Here is a 19,576-nt window from a genome sequence, read left to right on the forward strand (position 1 = left end):
AATCACATCGAGACCACAAGATGATAATGCACAAGACCCTTTGAAAGCCAGAGCTTCTCACTGCTTGCTTTGATTTATTTTTATTTTGTTTTAGTCGCTCCCATTTTTTTTTTGTACCCAACGCATTTCTATCATCTAATTGCCTCATTTAAGGCACGATGGAAGCCGGTGCATTCCAGCTGACTGGGATTGAGATGTGATTCTCCTGACACATTTCCATCTATTCATCGCTTCTATCCATTCAAAGCTGTGAATTGACTTTAACTTTTTCCTTTTTTTTTTCTTTTCCCCCCCACCGTCGACGATTGCAGCTGCCGTGGGTACTTTGTGCACTTGAGGTGAGCGCGCTTTGACACAAAAGAATCACGTACAACCATTGTCACGGCAAAGGCGTGGGAGAAAGGGGTGATGCTTTCTTTTTCTGCTCTGTTTCCATCACGCGTCTTCTATTTGAAAATTGATCATCATTGTCTATTTGGTGGCAAGGCATAAAATCGTGGCGCTCGTATTTTGGGGGCAATAGCAGTGCGTGGGTGCGTGGGACGTGTCACTGAATACTAATTACCGCCAATCACAACCGCCCCCCCCCCCCTCGATTCGTCTTCTTATTTTTCCATTATTTCATTATTTCCTCGATGCAATGCTGTGATGTTATGTTTCTATTCACTGGTTGTCGTTGCGGTGGGCGTCCTGCTTGTGTCGGTGTTGAAACAGCAATGTGGAGCGGCAAGAGCGCGCCTCTGCTCCTCTCCTGCCTGCCGCTCATGGCTTTGTGGATAACCAGGTGAGTCTTTCTTTCTTTTCTTCATTTTTTTAAGCTTTTGTGGAAGGGAGACACTGAGAAGATGATAGCTGTCTGAGGGACCTTCTGCCTTTCAGTAATCCTTGGACGCACATTATGCGCACCCAGGAGACAATTTACGCCAGGGGTCACCAACTATATTTGTCAGAGGGACATAATTTCATGGATATTGTATGATGTTTATTGCTTTGTTCATTTCTGCGCATAACTGTCGGACATTTAGCCTCAGTCTCAATTATTGTTTTCATTTGCTTTAGTGTGATATTTTCTCTTTGAGCCTCAAAATTATGGAATTGGACAGTTTGGAGGGTTCGGCCCGCGGGCCGCCATTTGATAATAACTGGTTTATGCCTTCTGTGCGCTCAGTCTGGCTATAACCTGGAGGCATGGTGCTGATAAAACAGATGGGTTGGATTATTGACTTGTTGGAAATGAACAATTCATCATAGCTTACATTATTTGTAATACATTATTTTCAGGTTGTATTTATTGTGTGGATGCTGGAAGTGTTCACAGTTTCCTCACAATTCCACATTCACCCCCAAATATCTCCATTCATTCCCAGTGACACGTTCGATATTATTCGATATGATTTTATATCATTCCACATCACTGATATCATTCACATCATTGCATATCCTTCAATATCATTCCACACTTTTCAGCGACAAGTTCATTCCCCATTATTGAGTATCTTTTAACATCATTATATATACATATATATGTTGACATTTTCATTCAGTATTCTCACAATATAAAATAGATTTGAGGGAAAAATAGTCCAATAAATTATTTAAATATTCAAATAAATGTTCCATATTCTTTTCCTTCCTTATGATAGAAATACTACTGACCCAAGGCTGCTTTTTCCTGAGCTGACAAAGTTGTTGATTACGTTCTGCTATAATGTACCAAAGTACCTTTGGTGACTTCATTCACAATGAATCTGCATGCCTGAATGACGTTTGTATTAGATGGCTAATGTATGTTTTCTGCCTTGAAATGAGAATGGAACAAGCACATTTTGTTTCATGAATCAACTCTTGGAGGGGGATTGGGAGTTGCAGCTACTCTTCAAAACCAATCACGTTCATGAAAGCTCCTCTAACGTGTCATGTTGTTGTCATGTGTCTGTTGGCCAGATCGGTAAAGGCAGACACCACTTCTGATGCCTTCAAAACCAACATCACCCTATTCACACGCATCCTTGACAGCCTGCTCGATGGCTATGATAACCGTCTTCGCCCTGGTCTAGGAGGTAAGAAAATATTACATTTGATTTCAATTTTCTATCTTTGCCAATATTCCATTGCATATTTCCCTTTACTAAATATTCACAAAGCCAGTGAACGGCTTCATTTGAATACACTTGGTTTAACATTAGCATTTGTTGCACAGATAACCTTTGACGTTAATCCCCCCCCCATAGTGAGTTAAAACCACAGTCTACACAAAACATTGAGGTTATATAACACATTGTTTCCTAGACAAAAAGACCCATTTGACTATCAAACGTAGAAAAAAAAGAGATTTTTTTTCACTGTATAATGAGTCTTTTTATCTTCAAGTACGCATCTTACTAAATTATGTATTTTTAGAGGAGCAGTTTGAGCAAAATGGTGCATTTTAAATTGAGTTTAGTCATATTTTCAAAGAGGCAACATTTATGACACCAAATATTTCCCCCGTGGTGACGGCTTAAAATGTAATTTTGCAGAGGAAGCAAACGGCTGTAAATTTGAGTAAATGAGGAAAAACGGTACTTCCCGGGCTTGCCTCACCGTCCTCGCCTCTTCCATCACCTTGTATGGTCGGCATCTCATTTCCGACTGGCCCCTCGCCCCAAAGCCGAGGACCTCCCTCAGGATTTAGGTCCATTTGAAATTCAAATTCCTGAGGCCATCAACCCGGAGAAGCCATATGGGGAGCAGATCTTCGTTGGTCTGGCAGTGTTGTGCACTGCTGCTCCTCAGTCACAAGTGCTGTTAGTGTGTTTATTGTTTTTTAAATGAAAATATATATAGTAGTGCCTCAAATGTTGGTGCACCATTTTACGTACAGAAGAACCGTACGTGTGTATCTGTGAATTTCTAGAATAGAATAGATCTTTATTGTCATTGTCACACATGTACAACGAAATTTACATATATATGTTTATATCTCATCTGTGGGTTGACATTTACGTTTTACTATACAACGTATATGAGTCAAACCGTTCCACACTTGGACTTAATCATAAAGGTAGAAGAGCGAAATCTAGGGCAGAGGTTTTCAAGACCAACTCATGTTTGCCCCTTAAGGCAACTGGGAAGTTTCAAGGGAGAGCCATTTTTTTTTCCTATTTCGTAAGTCAAGTGTGAGTGTAAATGCACACATGGCTCTTCATTTCACTCCAAACCAATGAAGTATCAACACATCAGGTTGAAAGCAAAAACTGTTGTTAAAGTGCAGATCGTAAAAATATTTCCCACTTGTCTGTTGGGTTCAAGTGTGCATGACACCTTTGAGATGTAGCATCTGGTTCCTGTGGCTGCAGAATGCATGAAATAACACGGCACAATATTATAATCTACACAAAAAAAGTTCACATGATAAAGAAATTGGTACTGACGTCCTTAATGGGCCTTTTAAGTGGTGCCTTTGCTTGCACGCCCACATTACATGTCTCTTCCAGGAATGGGAAGTAACTTCATGCAATTTAATCCTAATATGACTTGACCTTGTCTTCCATGCTTAACCATCCTGCGGGTATGGGCTTTACATTTTCATGAACCCCCCCTCACTGACTACAGTAGATAACCATATAATGTGTCCACAGGAGTGAATGTTTGAATGATATTTGTTCAGTATCAGACATAGAAGCGGCTAGCAAACAGAATTGTCTTTGAATTTTGTTATTGGAAAACTAACAAAAACAGCATTCAGTCTATCTTGAAGGGAGCAAAGGGCAAATCAGCCAAAAATTGTGTGTTTGGGGGACTATGCCCCCAGTAACCCCCCAGTTCCACCACCTCTGGTGCTGATAATCTTAAATGTTGAAAATATTCCAAATCAATGTGAGACTTGTGCTTGTCACTGAGGTGTGAATTACAATTGAATTCACACAGATATTCTTAATCTTGTGACCTGTATAAATAAGTAATGTGGAAATTGTGAAAGGTGTTACTTTCTGCATTTTATTTGGATGAATACGAATAATGCGTAAGATGGATTCTCCGACATTTGGAAAGCGCCAGGACTGAGGCGCGTTTCATCCGACCAATTAAACACGGTTCGGCAAACCAGTCTGTAACAAGGGACGAGGATTTTACGCCAAGCGTGTTTGGCTTTTCTCGCCAAAGACATGAACTTTAGGTATTGTCCTCATGTTCATATAAATAACCTCACTGTCATCCTCAGGCATTAAATGCACTCTGGGTAAAACATTTCACTCCAGGGAGCCTGTGCTGTCCCAAGTTTGCTGCAACAAGGAGGCACTGTTGGTTTTTTGTCTACGTGTTTGTTGTGCACAGAAATGTAGACTTCAATTCAACAAAATACGCAAGGATGATGTCTTTTCATCCAGAAGGACCAAAGGGAGCATAATAGCAGCTCCACTGCACAACCCCCTCAGTCTAGTCAGCTTCTCTCTACCTCACTTCAACTAGCCTAAATGATAACAATGGCTCGATGAAGAACAATCGATTATGCAGTATTTTATTTCAAATACGATCAAATTCATTGAGTCTGGAGGCTTGGTGTGATCTAATTTCCAATGGTTATTTTCAAAGCTGAAAATAATGTGCTTTGAACTGCAACAAATTTTGAAAAACAAAGGTTTGCTCCCTTTAAAGCCTCTGTCATGATCATTAAACTAAATCATTGTTTTCCTCAGTGATATATTTTATACAGTTCCATCCTAAAATTTACTTAGTTCTCTAATTACCGCCATCATGACCTACAGAAGAAAATGACTACAAAGGTTTCATTCCTTTGAAATATACTGTATTTGAACATTTACACTTTGCTTATCAAACATATTGCATAAAAAGCTACGTAAAAATGGTTCCTAAATAAAAAGTCAGCTGGGATTAGCTTCAGGTCATCCACTACCCTAAAGAGGGCAAGTTGTGTGTGTGTGGGGGGAACTAATAGATGAAACTTCACATGAAATACAGACCATCAAAAAAAAAAGAAAATAAATCAGCGGACAATGTTCTTTTGATGCCTATGATATTTCCTAATGGGGGGCCCATGTGGTGGGTCCTCAAAATATGACATCTTTTATATGAACTCGATTCATAACACAGGAGTCTACATACATAAATGTAACTTACATTTTGTCAAAGTAAAATCTGCTGTTCCTTTTGATTCACATACTTTTTAAATGAGAAAGCCAGCCCGTAATATTTCTTGATGGAGCAATAGGGTTGAGTGCCAGCCTTACAATGCATCGGAGCACTTTAGCTTGGACTAATGATGTCTTTAGATTATGAGTGTTTGGGTAAAAGGGAAAGGAAAGCTTTTTAAATTGAGCGAGCGCGTGAGCTCCAGCTTCAGTAATTATTGAAAGAGACAGCATGTGGAAGTCGCAAATGGACTTGATGTTGCAGATCTGATGCAGGAGAGCAACATTGGGAGGTTGATGTCCAGGGGTTAATATAGCCAGCTTCTGTTATGCTGAATGTCGCTTTTAGATTCCATCAACAAAACATAAAACATGCAAAATGATGTTCAAGAAATAATCAGGGGGAAAAAAAAAATTTGTTGATTGAATCTGTTGATTTTTTTCCCCCCAATTTACCCTGGTCTCTGAGTTTGATCATGTGACATACACAAGCTGACGCACAATTGGTTGTTAGCTGAGCCTTGAGCAACTGTGATGTCATTTTCAGTCGACAGCAAATGGCAAAATGGCCGCCCCCGGAAATGAGTGGATTCTGATGAGTAATTCATATACCACAAATGCAATATTAATCAGACTACCATTAAGACTAGTGGGGCCGTGTAGAACATATTATTGTAATATTCCCTTTGAATGGTTTATCAGAGAGAGGAGAGGGAAAAGAAATTTGGCAGATTTACAATTTCCATACAAGTAGAATCAAGCATTTTGGGGATGCTCTTGTGTTGTATCTTTAAAACTTCTGGGTTAAAAATAACATTTGTTTAAAAAAAAAACTTGCCCAGTGTAGTTTAAATTGTGCTTCTTTGCTGCTTTATTGAACATCAAACTACGCTGTGCCTTCCAGACAGGGTCACCGAGGTGAAGACGGACATCTTCGTCACCAGTTTTGGACCTGTTTCAGACACAGACATGGTGAGGGCAGATATCCATATCTTTTCATATTTAATCCTCCTTGTTTAAGCTTCCTTTAATACATCATTATTTTGGCGTTGCGCACACCATTCGCCACAGAACTAAAGCGGGACTTGTGTTCCTCTCTAAGCACGACGTCTATTCATGTGACAGTAATCATCTTATGAATTATTGAAACTCCTCTTGTTATTCCCCCCAGTCCTTTGTTTATCCGGGGCTTTCCCCGCTTATCATTCTGAGACATGCGACCCACTCCACCTCATATCGTATACGTCCCCTGCCTTTGTTGAGGACCCATTTTCCAAGTGATTGATCCGTTGATTGAACGGCTAAAATGCGGCTGTTCAGTTCTCTCCTCTCTGAATGAAATGGAAATGAGAACTCACTCTCGCGCGCACACAAACAGGCAAAGTCGTGACTAGCAGGTCTCCCATAAGGAATCAATCATGTTGAGGAGAAATGATAAAAATCCTCTTAATAAAAAGAAACATGGAATTTTGATTAGCACCAACATCTGACTGGCTTAATCTGTCCATGAATTTAGGACTTGTTTTTCCATTACAAAAAACAACAACAGTCTGGACACTCATTAAGTCATTCAACTTCCTGGTTTTTTTTTATTTGATTTTTTTGTCTATTTGTGCCCTGCGATTGGCTGGTGACCAGTTCAGGGTGTCCCCCGCCTACCGCCCGCAGACTGCTCCACACCCGCGACTCTCGTGAGGATAAAGCGGTTCAAATAATGGACAGATGGATGGATAATAGCTTCAAAAGGAGTTTGACGTTAAGGACAATAGTGTTTGGCGCCAACGTGATGCACGAGTATTTCAAAAACCAAAAGGCAGGGTTTAATTTAAAAAGGGTGATTAATCTTGAGAAAGATTTGTTTCCGGCCTGAATGATTGAGTCATTTTTCTTCTGTTGCTGCTCCTCACTGCACTTTTTATTACACATGACCTATACTGAGCCAAGGCACATTAGGAGAAGCACGATGCTTAAAAAAAAAAAAGACTCAAATATTTGTGTTTTGTATTTATGATCACACGGGGGGAGGGGGGGGGGGTCTATTTGTGTCGACAGCGCATCTATGCCTGATTTGCGTGTCAGCACAAGACTTATACTCATTCAATTTGACAGACCTGTTTCCGCCAAGTCTGATGGATACTCGTGTTAATTGTACTTTCTGCCATCTAGTGAAAAAGATCTGCCTGTCTCTACAGGTCACTGGCATTGACTGATGAGCACATTTTTGGGAGTGAAAATTGATCGTTTTCTCTAATGTGCTGTGGAACATTGGTTGGGAATTACTGTACATTGCCCTGGACTACCATCATGATCATTTTAAATCCTGGGATTCAATATTTCCACATGTATGTTTCATTGGAGGATTTCACCAATCTGGTGTGACTTTCAGTAAAAAAAAAAAATTAAAAAACTCAATAGGGGTTTTTCTTTTTTCCCCCCACTGGCTATGTGTGAATCAAGTTAACACACAATTCATCGTGCAGGGCTTTCTGCGCTGGTGTGTGTGGTTTCTTTTGACAACAGAGAATTATGGGTCGAGGGGTTCTTCCCTGCGTCAAAGCCATCTTGGGAAAAACGCCCATGATGGGAGTTGTGAGGAACACAAGCGCAGGCTTCACCTCTCAAATACCGTCGAATCCGAAAAGTCACCCAGTTCTCAGGTTTAATGTGTCAGGTGGAGAGCGATAATAAACGACAACAGAGTGCAACGTGTTTTGGTTCACATTTATCAACCAAGCTCGGGAGTCCGTTGTGTTCGCTATACACACAAACAGTAACAGTTGGACTGATGACATTTTCTCTTCCCTCAGGAATACACCATCGATGTTTTCTTCAGGCAAACCTGGAAAGATGAGAGATTAAAATTTCATGGACCAATGAATATATTGCCTCTCAACAACCTGATGGCGAGTAAAATCTGGACCCCCGACACTTTCTTCCACAATGGGAAGAAGTCTGTGGCTCATAACATGACCATGCCTAATAAATTGCTGAGGATCAAAGATGACGGGACGTTGTTGTACACAATGAGGTAATTTACGTCAAACAAACTCATCTGACTGCGATACAGTTTGAATCAATATGCTGCGATTAATCATCTTAGGAAAGATTTGCTCTCGCTGTGGTGGGAGTTTTATGTTGTAGTCAATAATTCTAAAAGCCCTTTTTTTTTCCGACTGTATTTGAATACGGATCGAGTTCAGCAGATTTTCACGAGGACGCGGAAACATCTTAAAGGACACAGTTTCAGTCAAGCATATACTGTTTTGCCACATGACATCCATTTATCAATGTCAAGAAAAAACATATGAATGATGATATACAGTCATTCTAGGTTTTTTTTTTTTTTTCTTCATATGCCCATCCCAGATCTTTCCCTAGACTGTATTGCGGGATTTTGCAGTGATTATTTTTCCACATGGACTGTTATTGGAGAAAAGGCAGAATGTCCAAAGTTTGGAATAATTTGACTCCCAATAAAAGATGCTCAAGTGTAATTTGAATGCTGCAAAATTACAACCGGTTTAAGTTATACAACTGCTTGTTGTTGACATTATTAGTTAATTTAATTCAGTCGATTGGTAGTTAGTACAAAATCTGAATTCCTTACCTCATGGTCCAGGGTAACTTTATTTAACAGAGGTAACAAAATAACATACACAAGCAGATACATATTCAAACACGCACTTCACTCAACACAAAGGGCCCTATTTTCATGCCCAGTGCAAGACCAGCACAAGGTTTAACTGTGCACATGGGTGGAAATGTCTTTTTGTGGTATTTTGTAGACTGGCGATTCTGGCAATTCAAAAGGGTCACTTGCGCCATTGTGAGAGTGATCACAGTTGATTTACTTTTGGGCCAATAAAAGCAGGTCACTCATTTCAAAATCAGTCTTTGACATTACGGAAGAAGAAATAGACTCACTGGAGTCCATTTAGAAAATCAAAGCACGCAAAGTATGTTCATCAGGAACTGCAAGCAGATCTCTACTTGCTTGTAAAGTTGGCCAGGGTCATAGATCACCACTGTGAAGCAGGTACTTGAATACTTATCTCGTTTGTGTCCGTAAGGCCCAGAGTGTTAGTTAGTGAGCTATAATAATGCTGATAATATTTGTCATTCAATAAATTGATTTCTTCACTGGGTTTGAAAGGTGATATTTTGAATACATTTTTCAAGTGTATTTGTCTGTGAATCTAATGCAGGCTAACCGTGCATGCAGAGTGCCCGATGCATCTGGAGGATTTCCCAATGGACTTTCACTCCTGTCCGCTTAAATTTGGCAGCTGTGAGTAATGCTAATATAATGATACTTACTGGAATTGAAGGAAGTTAAATCTTTTCATTTTGTTGTTGTTGCTGAGTTTTTGCTGTGTCTTCCGTCCTTCTTAAGGTATTTTTGTTGTCCGCAGTTATATGGAACTCAGCAGCCATTGCAAAGAATGTATGTCGCCATCACTGATAACCATGGCAAAGAAAGTCCTGACACATAACACATACAATACTGAATATATTGAAGGAGCACGACAAAGATTGAAGGTTTTATTGTGCTTTGCTTATTTTGCTCAAATTGTATGCATCCTTTCAAACAGAGGTGTGGGTTGTGTTTTTCTTTAGACGCCTACACAATCTCGGAGGTGACTTACGCTTGGACTCTAAATGCCTCTGATTCCGTAGTAGTGGAAGGAGAAAGCTCGCGTCTGAATCAGTATGACTTACTTGGGCAAACGGTGGGCCAGGAAACTATTAAATCAAGTACAGGTAAGCTCAAACTTAGACGAGGCAATTTACTGTTTGGACTTCTTCATTTCACACTATTCTTCACATTCAAGTCTTTCACCACTGTTGTTAAACATCAATGTGGGTGCTTATTTATTGGGTTTTCATTCGCCTGAACTGAACTGCAAAGGCCGCAGAAACAAAACACCACATCTCCAAACTGTTTCATTGAGAATAAAAAACTGTGAGTTTGTGCTTGTCTTGTTGAACTCTATGGAGCTTTTGGCAGGTATAGTAGCTTGTGACCAAAGTCTTTTGGCGTCACTGCTTGTACTTGGAAAAAAGGAGGATTGATATTTTTTATTAAATTGGTTGTAATTCAATCATTCGACAAACGCAAACTTGTCATACAAGACATATGGTGTCAATAAACCAAATTTAACTCACTTTAGCCAGTAGTTTTGCATATAATGAACATTTCCTTAAAAAATAGTTGCTTCCACCTGTTTAATACCAGTCTTAATTCAAATTTACCGTCAAACTAACCATCAAATACATTTCAATCAAACGATGACGTCTTAAGAACGGCCCTTGCTAGCATAATCCTATAATGGAAAATGCCACCAACTTGCTGACAGTTCTTATCTGTAGTTGTAGTTCTTTAAGCAAAACATATTTGAACACAGACAGTTGAACAACCCAAATTATATAGCAATACTAACAGGCATATATTCTTTATCATCTTTGAAAAATTACTGAGTAGAAGTTGTAGCAGAAGTAAATCTTCATTTGGGTCTACATTTTGTGTCATCATTTGCTCAGTACCTGGTATGTTCAAATACTTTACATTTTAATCGTTTTTTTTAAGTATTTTGTGCGTGCGTGCGTGTGTGTGTGTGTGGGGGGGAGTTAATGGCATTTCTAACCATCTCAATAGATAAGATGATTTCAGGTATTATCCAAACATGGTCACAGAAAGAAATAAACTCAAATCTGGAGGCACCACTGTAGCATTAATTTGCATTTAGCGAGGACCGGAAACCCAAAAGCAGCATGACAGGTGTGCTACAGCTCCTACAAGCCTTTCCACTTTACCAAAGCTCCCCATGGAGAATGAAAATGGGCAGACTATTTACTGTGTCTTTCTGCGCGTGTTTGGTGTGCTCAAGGGAGTTGGAGGCAATAAATAAGTATTATAGCCATAAAATCAGATGAATGACATTGCTGCAGCTCTGGACCAAAACATAGAAAATATATTTGCCTGTTGCGATAGAAAGGGATGCTCGCGGAACCGTAAATGATGGCTGCTGTGCCTATCAATAATTTTATTGTCCGATTCTAGTAGCGAAAATTCCTAATGAGAAGTAAAACAACTTGGTGTGCACATAAACGGAGGTTTGAATCAAGCAACATTGACAGAAAGTGAATATTGTGGTTCAATTGTGGTCCTATCTGTTATATTTGATGGAACATATCAAACAAGCTGCGTGCCTGAATTGCACATGAATGACTCCACAGTGATCAAATGTTTGCCTACTGAAAACCAAAAAGAAGAGAAAACTCAATTGATTAAAATTAATTTCATTTATGTCTGTGATGAATTTATTCTCAGCTGTTTGTTTTGGTAAGGAAGGCTCTGGAGCAGATGAGAGATCTGAAAGTGTGTGTGACTCTCAAGACAGCATTGATCTAATTTTAGCAGTATTATTTGCTTGCGCAGACAGCATGACACCATGGGAGAGTCATCAGTGCTGGGAGATCACTGCTGCTTTCATCTTTTCAACCAGTTGTCAGCCTGCAAATGTGAATCAAGGCTCAGTTGTGTGTCTCATTCATTTATTTGGAGTTTCTCCTCATAGGCTTTGTCTTGCGTCACTGTCTTCTCAGTTTTTATTCATGGAAATGATCTTTATTTATGTTCAAGGAAGGGTTGGTGAATGGGTTTATCACATGCAATGATAATAACTGCAGATATATCATGAAACACACAACTAGACACTCTGTAGTTAGTACCTGTAAAATATGACTGATTTGATTAGCAACAGTGGCTTCTTATGTTCAATTTATTTCAACTGTAGTTGGAACTAAGATTTTGGCTCACAACACAAAATATTCAAGCAATGGCACATGACACTCAAGAAAAGTCGATGCATTCATTTTGCAAATGAATTGCTATTCTGTACTAAATGATAGAAGTGCGCTAATTTATTGATAACTAATCAATTTTCAAATTAATTCCATAACTATTTTTGATCAAGTGATTTATAGACCATGTGTAGTTTAAAATTGTCCAAATCCTCCAAATTTCAGGCCATCAATTGGAAATGTTCTTCAATTAATGTTAATAAAACCAGACCTATGGTTTTTGTTTTGAATCTAAAAAAAACTTTTACAAACTTCAACATTTAATTTGGAAAACAATAATCAACATGTTCTTCCTGTTTTCTGACACGTTATGGTTTGAACCAGTTAGTGAATCATATTTGTGCTTTTTCTCACAATTGGAATGATGTTCTACTGTAGTTTTGAATTTAGGGATGAAAATGGAAAACCTTTTCTTTTTTTCATAAAAGTCCCATTCATTGTTGAAAAAAAAATCTTACAAATAGGTTCCTGATTGTGACGAAGAAAAAAATGCCATCTGGTAGTCCCGTCTTTTTGACTTACTGTCCGCACAGGTCACGGAATGACTCCGAGTTGTTTTCACGATTTGAAATTAAATCCTGTCCGTCTCCTCCCTTTCTTCCCAGTGACTTCCTTTCAGTATCAAGGGAATTCCAGCATCCATTTCGCTCTCCACGACTCTCCTTTCATGAACTAAACTCTTCTATCAAGGATAAGTGGTGCATGATGCCTTCATAGGAGGAAAATGCCCGGCTGCCAGTGTTTCTTTGGTTGAACTAGTCGCTCCACATCATCTGATTGGCTGACTTTAAATGAATCATTCATTAGTGGTGTGTCAGGGCTTAATGTAGCGTATTTGCAAAGTAGGTCATTTGGTACGAGCAAATGTGCTCTCGGGCGTCACTGGGATGGACATCTTGCCCAAACATGTGAACACAGCCTCACACGCTTGTAAAATTTGTACAATTTCACAACTCATTCATGTTCTACTTGTTACTTTAAAGCACTTGTATGTTGTACACTTGGGTGCAGCTGCATGCTTTACATACACAACACACGTCTGAAGCGAGCTGGAAGGAATTGTGTCATTTAATCTGCACTGTTTTGTGCAGCTAACAGGGACCTTGGCATTTCAGGGTGTGAATAATAGAAAGAAGGATGTGAGTTCTGTAAGTTTCTTGGTCTTATTGAAGTTTATTCATGATTTTCTGACACTTGAAAAGAGAAGAGCAAATTAATATAAAGATTACAATTTAAGGGGAAAAAATAATTATTATTTCGTAAACTGCAGACATGTAAAATTTAATTACCGTATTTTCCGCACTATTAAGCGCACCTAAAAACCTCAAATTTTCTCAAAAGCCGGCAGTGCGCCTTATAATCAGGTGCGCCTTATATATGGACCAATATTGAGCCACTACAGCAGGCGTGTCCAAAGTCCGGCCCGCGGGGGCCAAATGTATATATCTTATATCTGGACAAAGTTTTAAAATGGGCCATTCATTGAAGGTGCGCCTTATAATCCGGTGCGCCTCATAGTGCGGAAAACACGGTACTACTAAATGGAAAGATAAATTCTAAAAAGAGCATATTTCTGTTTGTTTGTGCCAGATTATAAACTTTGGGTTGTAGAAGTTTTCCAGACCCCCTGAGATATCCCCCAGGCAAAATAAATCCTAGCTCCACCAGTGACCTGGTACTTACAACAAGAAGGCAGGAACTAATTCATTTACTCCCAATGATGGCTATAGGTGTCAAAGATCAATTTTCAACTGGGCTGTCAGTGAAAGAGTTAATTGGCTTTGGACGCCTCAAATATCAGAGATCACAATCCTGCTAGAACCTCTAATGATTCTGAGCTGGTCTAAACGATTCCATGAAGACTCGGTGTGAGAATAACTGTCGATTATCTCCACTTGTCTGTTAGTAACATTTTGGCAGACATAAATGAAAAATTCCAAGACAACTGAGACTAACTAGCTTGTGAAGACGAAAGCCATGCTCTCTTTGTTAATGGTTGTGGCAATTGTCGATAATAAAGGCTTGTCCAAATGAAATTGCTTTTATGGAGTTATATTACGTGCAAGGAGAGAGCACAGACACGCTTTGACTAACAATAGCGAAACACTTCCCCCACGAACGGGGAAACCGTGTTTTCTCCTGGTGGGAGTGGTTGGTGTGGATGATCTAGGGCAGTGTTTTCCAACCTTTAGTGAGCCAAGGCGCATATTTCCTATCATAAAAATCTCACGGCACACCACCAAACAAAACAGACGCAAATTTATAGTATTTCAAGTGACCAATCAGTGGTTTAGAACGAGGGCACAGATTCAGGTTAGCACTTGTGGTCATATCACAACCACCAAACATTTCCTCAGATGACAGAGGCTGTGAGAAGCTTGTTGCCAAAAGTGTTGCCAGGGGAGTGAGCAATTGTGTATGTGGGTTTACACCGCGTTGATGCGAAGGTACCCGCATTCCTTCTCAGGCTCGGTTGCCATGGTAACACTCATTGCAAATGGAAATGGCGTAAGGCTCAAGATGGATCTTTGGGGAAAAGCTCTGGTTGTTTTAGTTTAGGTTCCTTGTTCTTTCTGTCGCTTTGTTTCTCAATATTGGCTTTCTGGTGTAACCCGTGGGGAATGACTGGATCCTTGCACTGCAAATCTGTGGCATCAAGGTAAAGAATGAGGTCTGGGAAGCTGTTCTGTTGACAAGTGGTCTTTTTCTGTCAGATGAGTCACAGTGGCACCTAAGATGTTTTTTGTGTATCTCTAAAAAAACAGCTGGGCAAAAAGGGGCCTACCTCCTACTTGGGTCAATTTGACCAAACCTTCAGGGTTTGTTTGTACAAAATGACTCACTTATTTGGAAAGAATTGGGTCGAATTGACCCAAATAGTGGATCAGGTCACTCACCACATCCAAATTTGGTTATTTTTGACCCAACTGTTCACAAGGACATCATTCGGCACCGTGAAGGCCATCGTGAGGAAATCCACTTAAAGCAAAAAACATCTCTAACATGAACCGTAATAGTGTGCTCAGAATGGGCGGCGGGCACCTCTGCGTCCTGTATTAATGAGATGTGAACACGAGATGGTGTTTCCAACATTTGTGAGATCCTCTAATTATTGTATTCCCTCTCAACAAGCGATCACAGGCTTCTCCTGAAAAAATCCAGCACATCCTTTTGATTCTCTCCACACACACACACACACATGCCCCCCCAATCCAGTACACAGGCATTGATGCCGGCATGCAAGTTAAATTACACAAGATAGTATATCGCTCCATGGGATACTGCAAGTGCACTCAATACCTCTGAATTCCGCAGCTTAACACTTAGTAATAAAAGAAAAAAACATAACGATAAAAATCTTTAGGAATTAACTGCTGGAATCGACAGCAGCTCCCCATTTCCACCTCTTTCTTCTTCTCGTCTCATGTAACCAGGCCTTCATTTCAAATGGCAATAAATGAGCTATGTTTCTCTTTTCTGTTGCCATGGGTAACACATCTCCTTCTCGTGTCTAATCGTGGCTTCGCTTTGAGATAGAGCCTCGATGCACAAGGCCTGCCTCACGCTGTGGACTGGCACAGTGATTCTTTATATGTTTTGCATATATAGAATATACATACAAACCATTTATTCTTCGTCATATTATTGAGACATTTTTCCTATTCCCATCCGAGTTGCAAATTATAATGTTTTGAACTGACCTCCTCTTCTGCTCAGGTGAATACACGGTGATGACCGCTCATTTCCATTTGAAGAGGAAGATTGGCTATTTTGTCATCCAGACCTACCTCCCATGCATCATGACCGTCATCCTCTCCCAAGTGTCTTTTTGGCTGAATAGAGAATCAGTGCCGGCAAGAACTGTATTTGGTAAGTGTGTGCATCACTTTTTGACTATATTCTTCTCATGCTCACTCTTTTATCATTATCGGATCATCATTTCAGCAGGTTATTACAATACATCTATAGTATACCAAACTCCTCATAATTTTGGATATCAAAACACGTGGAAGCATTTGGAATGGTCTTAATTTTGGAAAACTCCCATTTGTAAGCGCAAGGCTGAATGAAAATGCTTGGAAGCACCGGAGAATGGGGACTTGAAAAGAGGAGACATGCTGTAAATGCTTGACTGCTTTTTCTATATAGCTGAACTTGTTTGTAATCCAAGTGGAAGTAATAAGAGTGACCGAAGACTGGTTGACTCAGGGAAGCAACCACATGGGAAATAAGGATCTTCTTTCAGATAACAAATTGGCCTCCCGGGTCAATGAGAAGTGAATATTCATGATTATCTGGGCTTTTGTGCTTAGTCTGTTGACCGGAAAGAAAAGTAGAAGCTGACTTGTTAATTTGCTTTAGTGACGCAACATGGTAATTGAACTGCCGTCATTTGGAGATTCTAAAGAACTGACCCTTGAGGGACCCTCTAGACCTGTGCAGTCCATATAATAACAAATCTGACTATAGTTTTGTCAGGGTTGTAACTAAACTTGTCTTTGTGTTTTCAGGGGTAACCACGGTGCTCACGATGACAACGCTGAGTATAAGCGCTCGCAACTCCCTTCCCAAGGTTGCATACGCCACCGCCATGGACTGGTTCATCGCTGTTTGCTACGCTTTTGTCTTCTCTGCTTTGATTGAGTTCGCCACAGTCAATTACTTCACCAAGCGCGGCTGGGCCTGGGATGGAAAGAGTGTTGTGACCGACAAGGTGATGAGACCAAAGAAGTTTGGACAATGATGTCTCCATGTTCATGTTATCGCGACACCTCGCACTAATTCATTCACCATTCCGATACATTTCAATTGGTTCTTTTTTCTCTCAACAGAAAAAAGAGAGGACATCTGTGATCAAGAAGAACAACGCCTATGCTGTAGCAGTGGCCAATTATGCACCTAACATTACCAAGGATTCAAGCACGCTTCCAACCATTGCTAAAGGAGGTGCTTCAGAATCCAACAAGGTCAAAGGAGACGGCAAGATCCCCGACAGCAAGAAGACTTTCAATAGCGTTAGCAAAATTGACAGGATGTCAAGGATTTTGTTTCCCGTTCTCTTTGGTTCCTTCAACCTGGTTTACTGGGCCACCTACTTAAACCGAGAACCCGTCATCAAGGACATGGTGCCCTCCACTTAGACGCCAGCTTCAATAAGTTCTGGTCAGGAGGCCTCAGAACCAAATACCTCCAGCAACTGTGTGTACGTACTTTTGCAGAGTGATGTCCTGGATTGCAGTGTGATCCTCTAGCTCCGCCTATTTTCTACACCGTCTGCAGCACTTTTGACAACTCTTGTCTTTTGTAAATGTCTGTCTATTTATATTCCCTTTTCATTGTGTGATGACTTCTATTAGAATGTGTATCTCCCGTTTCCAGTTTAAGTATGTGACCACTGTACATACAATATCAATGTGAACACAAACATATATAATGGTTTAACGTCACTTCTAAATTCGGATGTAATCAACGCCATTTTCTTGATGTTTTCTTGTGTCTTTTTTTTTTTTTCCGAGTGAAAGAGATTTTCTGATTATGTTTTTGTTACGTTTGACTGTCTTCTGTTTTGTCATTCAAAAGTGGCCTGACTTGTTTTGTCCAAGCCAATGCAAAAACACAGTTGTATAGTGTTGTTACAGAATAAATGTTTTATTACCCGTGACCATCAGCATGGAGCTCTAATCAATATTTCAAAACGATAATAATGTTTAAAAAAAAAAGCATACAAGTAAACATATTCATTGTGTTCCTGGCTAAAATTGACACATTTTATAATAATGACTGACAAAAATGTAAAGTTTAAAAATGACAATTTATACAAAGCTGAGATATGTGTTCACGAAACAAGCCTTAAGATGCATTTCCATATATGACCACTAAGAGAAGTAATGGTGCAAGGAAATCAGACAGAACAGAATTTACTGCTGTCACATGTAGCCTATAAGAAATAAAAGGGTGTGGGGTGGACATTTTTTGATAGAAAGTCAGCAAGGTTACCTTAAGCAGACTATCACCAGTTAACTTTTATTTTTTAGACAGTATTTTTCAATCAAGTGTTTTACTTTTTTTTTTTTTTTTTTTTTTAAATACAATTTCACAATGGTTGTGTAGCGAGGTGAGAAACAAAACCAAAACTGTAATATTGTTGTTGTCATATATAGTATAAAACATTTATTATGTGTTTACTTACGTTGGGTTTTATTTACTATATTTTAATTCCTGCATTAGTTTGAAAGTAAAAGAAAAATTCTGATGAATTTAAAAAAAAAGTGACAGTCTTTTTCTAGTGTTGTAATGTGAAAGGATATGGCAGTCTTATTGTGGTTTGTGTTACATTTTTTTCTGACACTCAGAGAGGATAGAATATTTTGTGACCTTCCGCCCCTCATCAGTAGCCAGATATTGTGCTTTCCCTTTTTTTACCCACTCAACAACAATCTATTTTTTATTGGATTTTTGGATCAAATGTTGCATGGCATAACACTCTGGCTTGCTTTCTTATCCCTCTCAACATTCCTTCGTTTCAGACTTATTGTTTGCCGTCCTATTGAAATTCTTATACATTTTAGATAAGAATGATTGTTTACAAGGTCGTTGCGCCCAGTTTTTAATAAAACATATCACCTTAAAATGATATATTTACTTGTTATTTTGGGGATTTTTAGCAAGAGACTTTGGAGGCAATACTAATGTTGGTTGATGTTTTGATGTTGAAAAAAAAAAAAGTCCTACACAACATTTACTGAGCAAAGGCACATATTTCACATTTGGGGGTGGAAAAAACATAAAAACAAAATATGACACCAGGAAACAGAAATATGACTGAAAGTAGTTACACAGGTTCATTGCATCTACAAATAAAAATGATTGAGAGGCAAATATAGATGAACAAGAATTCTATTGTGTAGATAGTGGCCATTGATTTAGTCATTACATCAAAATGCAACAATAAATCTTTGTCAAAACACATTACACACATTGAAATGTCTCAAAATATACGTTAAAAAAAAGCTATGATAAATTAACATTGAAATGTCTCAAAGTATAAGTAAAAATAAAAAGCTATGCCAAATGAACGCTTGTTACCATAGCAACTGGCGTTGGTTTTTATTCATCAGCAGGCTGTGGGCGGGATTTCCGGATGTTCGACAAGAACGTGCTTATTAAAAAATTATGTTCAACATGTTCTTTGGGTTTAACTCAAATAAATTTGTTGGGCTGTATTATTTGCATTTAGCATGCTGTAGTTAGGATATCGTGTTTTTCTACAACAAAGGTTTTCCTACCTCATCCTGCTCTACGACAACGCCATTGACAAAGTGTAACTCAGAGCCGGATATCTCCACCCTGACAGCACCCACAGTCCTAAAACAGCCTGCTCCAAAGGCAACCTACGCCGCTGTTGCTGCAAGCCCAGATCCCGACGCGCCCAAAGAAGAAGAAGAAGAAGAAGAAGAAGAAGAAGAAGAAGATGATTTTATTCCTGTACGGAACAAGAAACACAAACCAAAAGCTCCGAATGTCAGCTCTCAGATGCAAACTGTCTTAGACAAACTCTCAGCGCTACAAAAACAGGTGACTGC

At 39.4% G+C, this 19,576-nt stretch overlaps 1 protein-coding gene across 2 annotated transcripts; it reads left to right on the top strand.

Annotated features, from left to right (window-relative positions):
- The first annotated feature begins 299 nt into the window (after nt 1–299).
- LOC133159380 (gamma-aminobutyric acid receptor subunit alpha-2-like) lies at nt 300–18,529 on the top strand. 2 transcript variants are annotated; one of them, XM_061286344.1, is made up of 10 exons: nt 300–338; nt 715–784; nt 1,945–2,060; nt 6,034–6,101; nt 7,937–8,157; nt 9,335–9,417; nt 9,747–9,890; nt 15,711–15,863; nt 16,505–16,707; nt 16,826–18,529. In XM_061286344.1, exons 2-10 carry the CDS (start codon nt 717–719, stop codon nt 17,132–17,134), a joined length of 1,365 nt encoding a protein of 454 aa, XP_061142328.1. In that variant the 5' UTR covers nt 300–338; nt 715–716; the 3' UTR covers nt 17,135–18,529. The 2 variants fall into 2 exon arrangements, with proteins under 2 accessions (XP_061142328.1, XP_061142321.1); XM_061286337.1 differs by having other exon boundaries at nt 338–784.
- The last annotated feature ends 1,047 nt before the right edge of the window (nt 18,530–19,576 follow it).

Source organism: Syngnathus typhle, linkage group LG1, assembly GCF_033458585.1.
Source record: "Syngnathus typhle isolate RoL2023-S1 ecotype Sweden linkage group LG1, RoL_Styp_1.0, whole genome shotgun sequence".
Lineage (NCBI taxonomy): Eukaryota > Metazoa > Chordata > Actinopteri > Syngnathiformes > Syngnathidae > Syngnathus > Syngnathus typhle.

Bases quoted from the DNA above. Each gene is read 5' to 3' on its own strand.
- LOC133159380 (XM_061286337.1), top strand. From the start codon at position 636: ATGCAATGCTGTGATGTTATGTTTCTATTCACTGGTTGTCGTTGCGGT. The intron at 8,158-9,334 runs GTAATTTACGTC...AATCTAATGCAG, and splicing joins ACGTTGTTGTACACAATGAG to GCTAACCGTGCATGCAGAGT. The intron at 9,891-15,710 runs GTAAGCTCAAAC...TCTTCTGCTCAG, and splicing joins AACTATTAAATCAAGTACAG to GTGAATACACGGTGATGACC.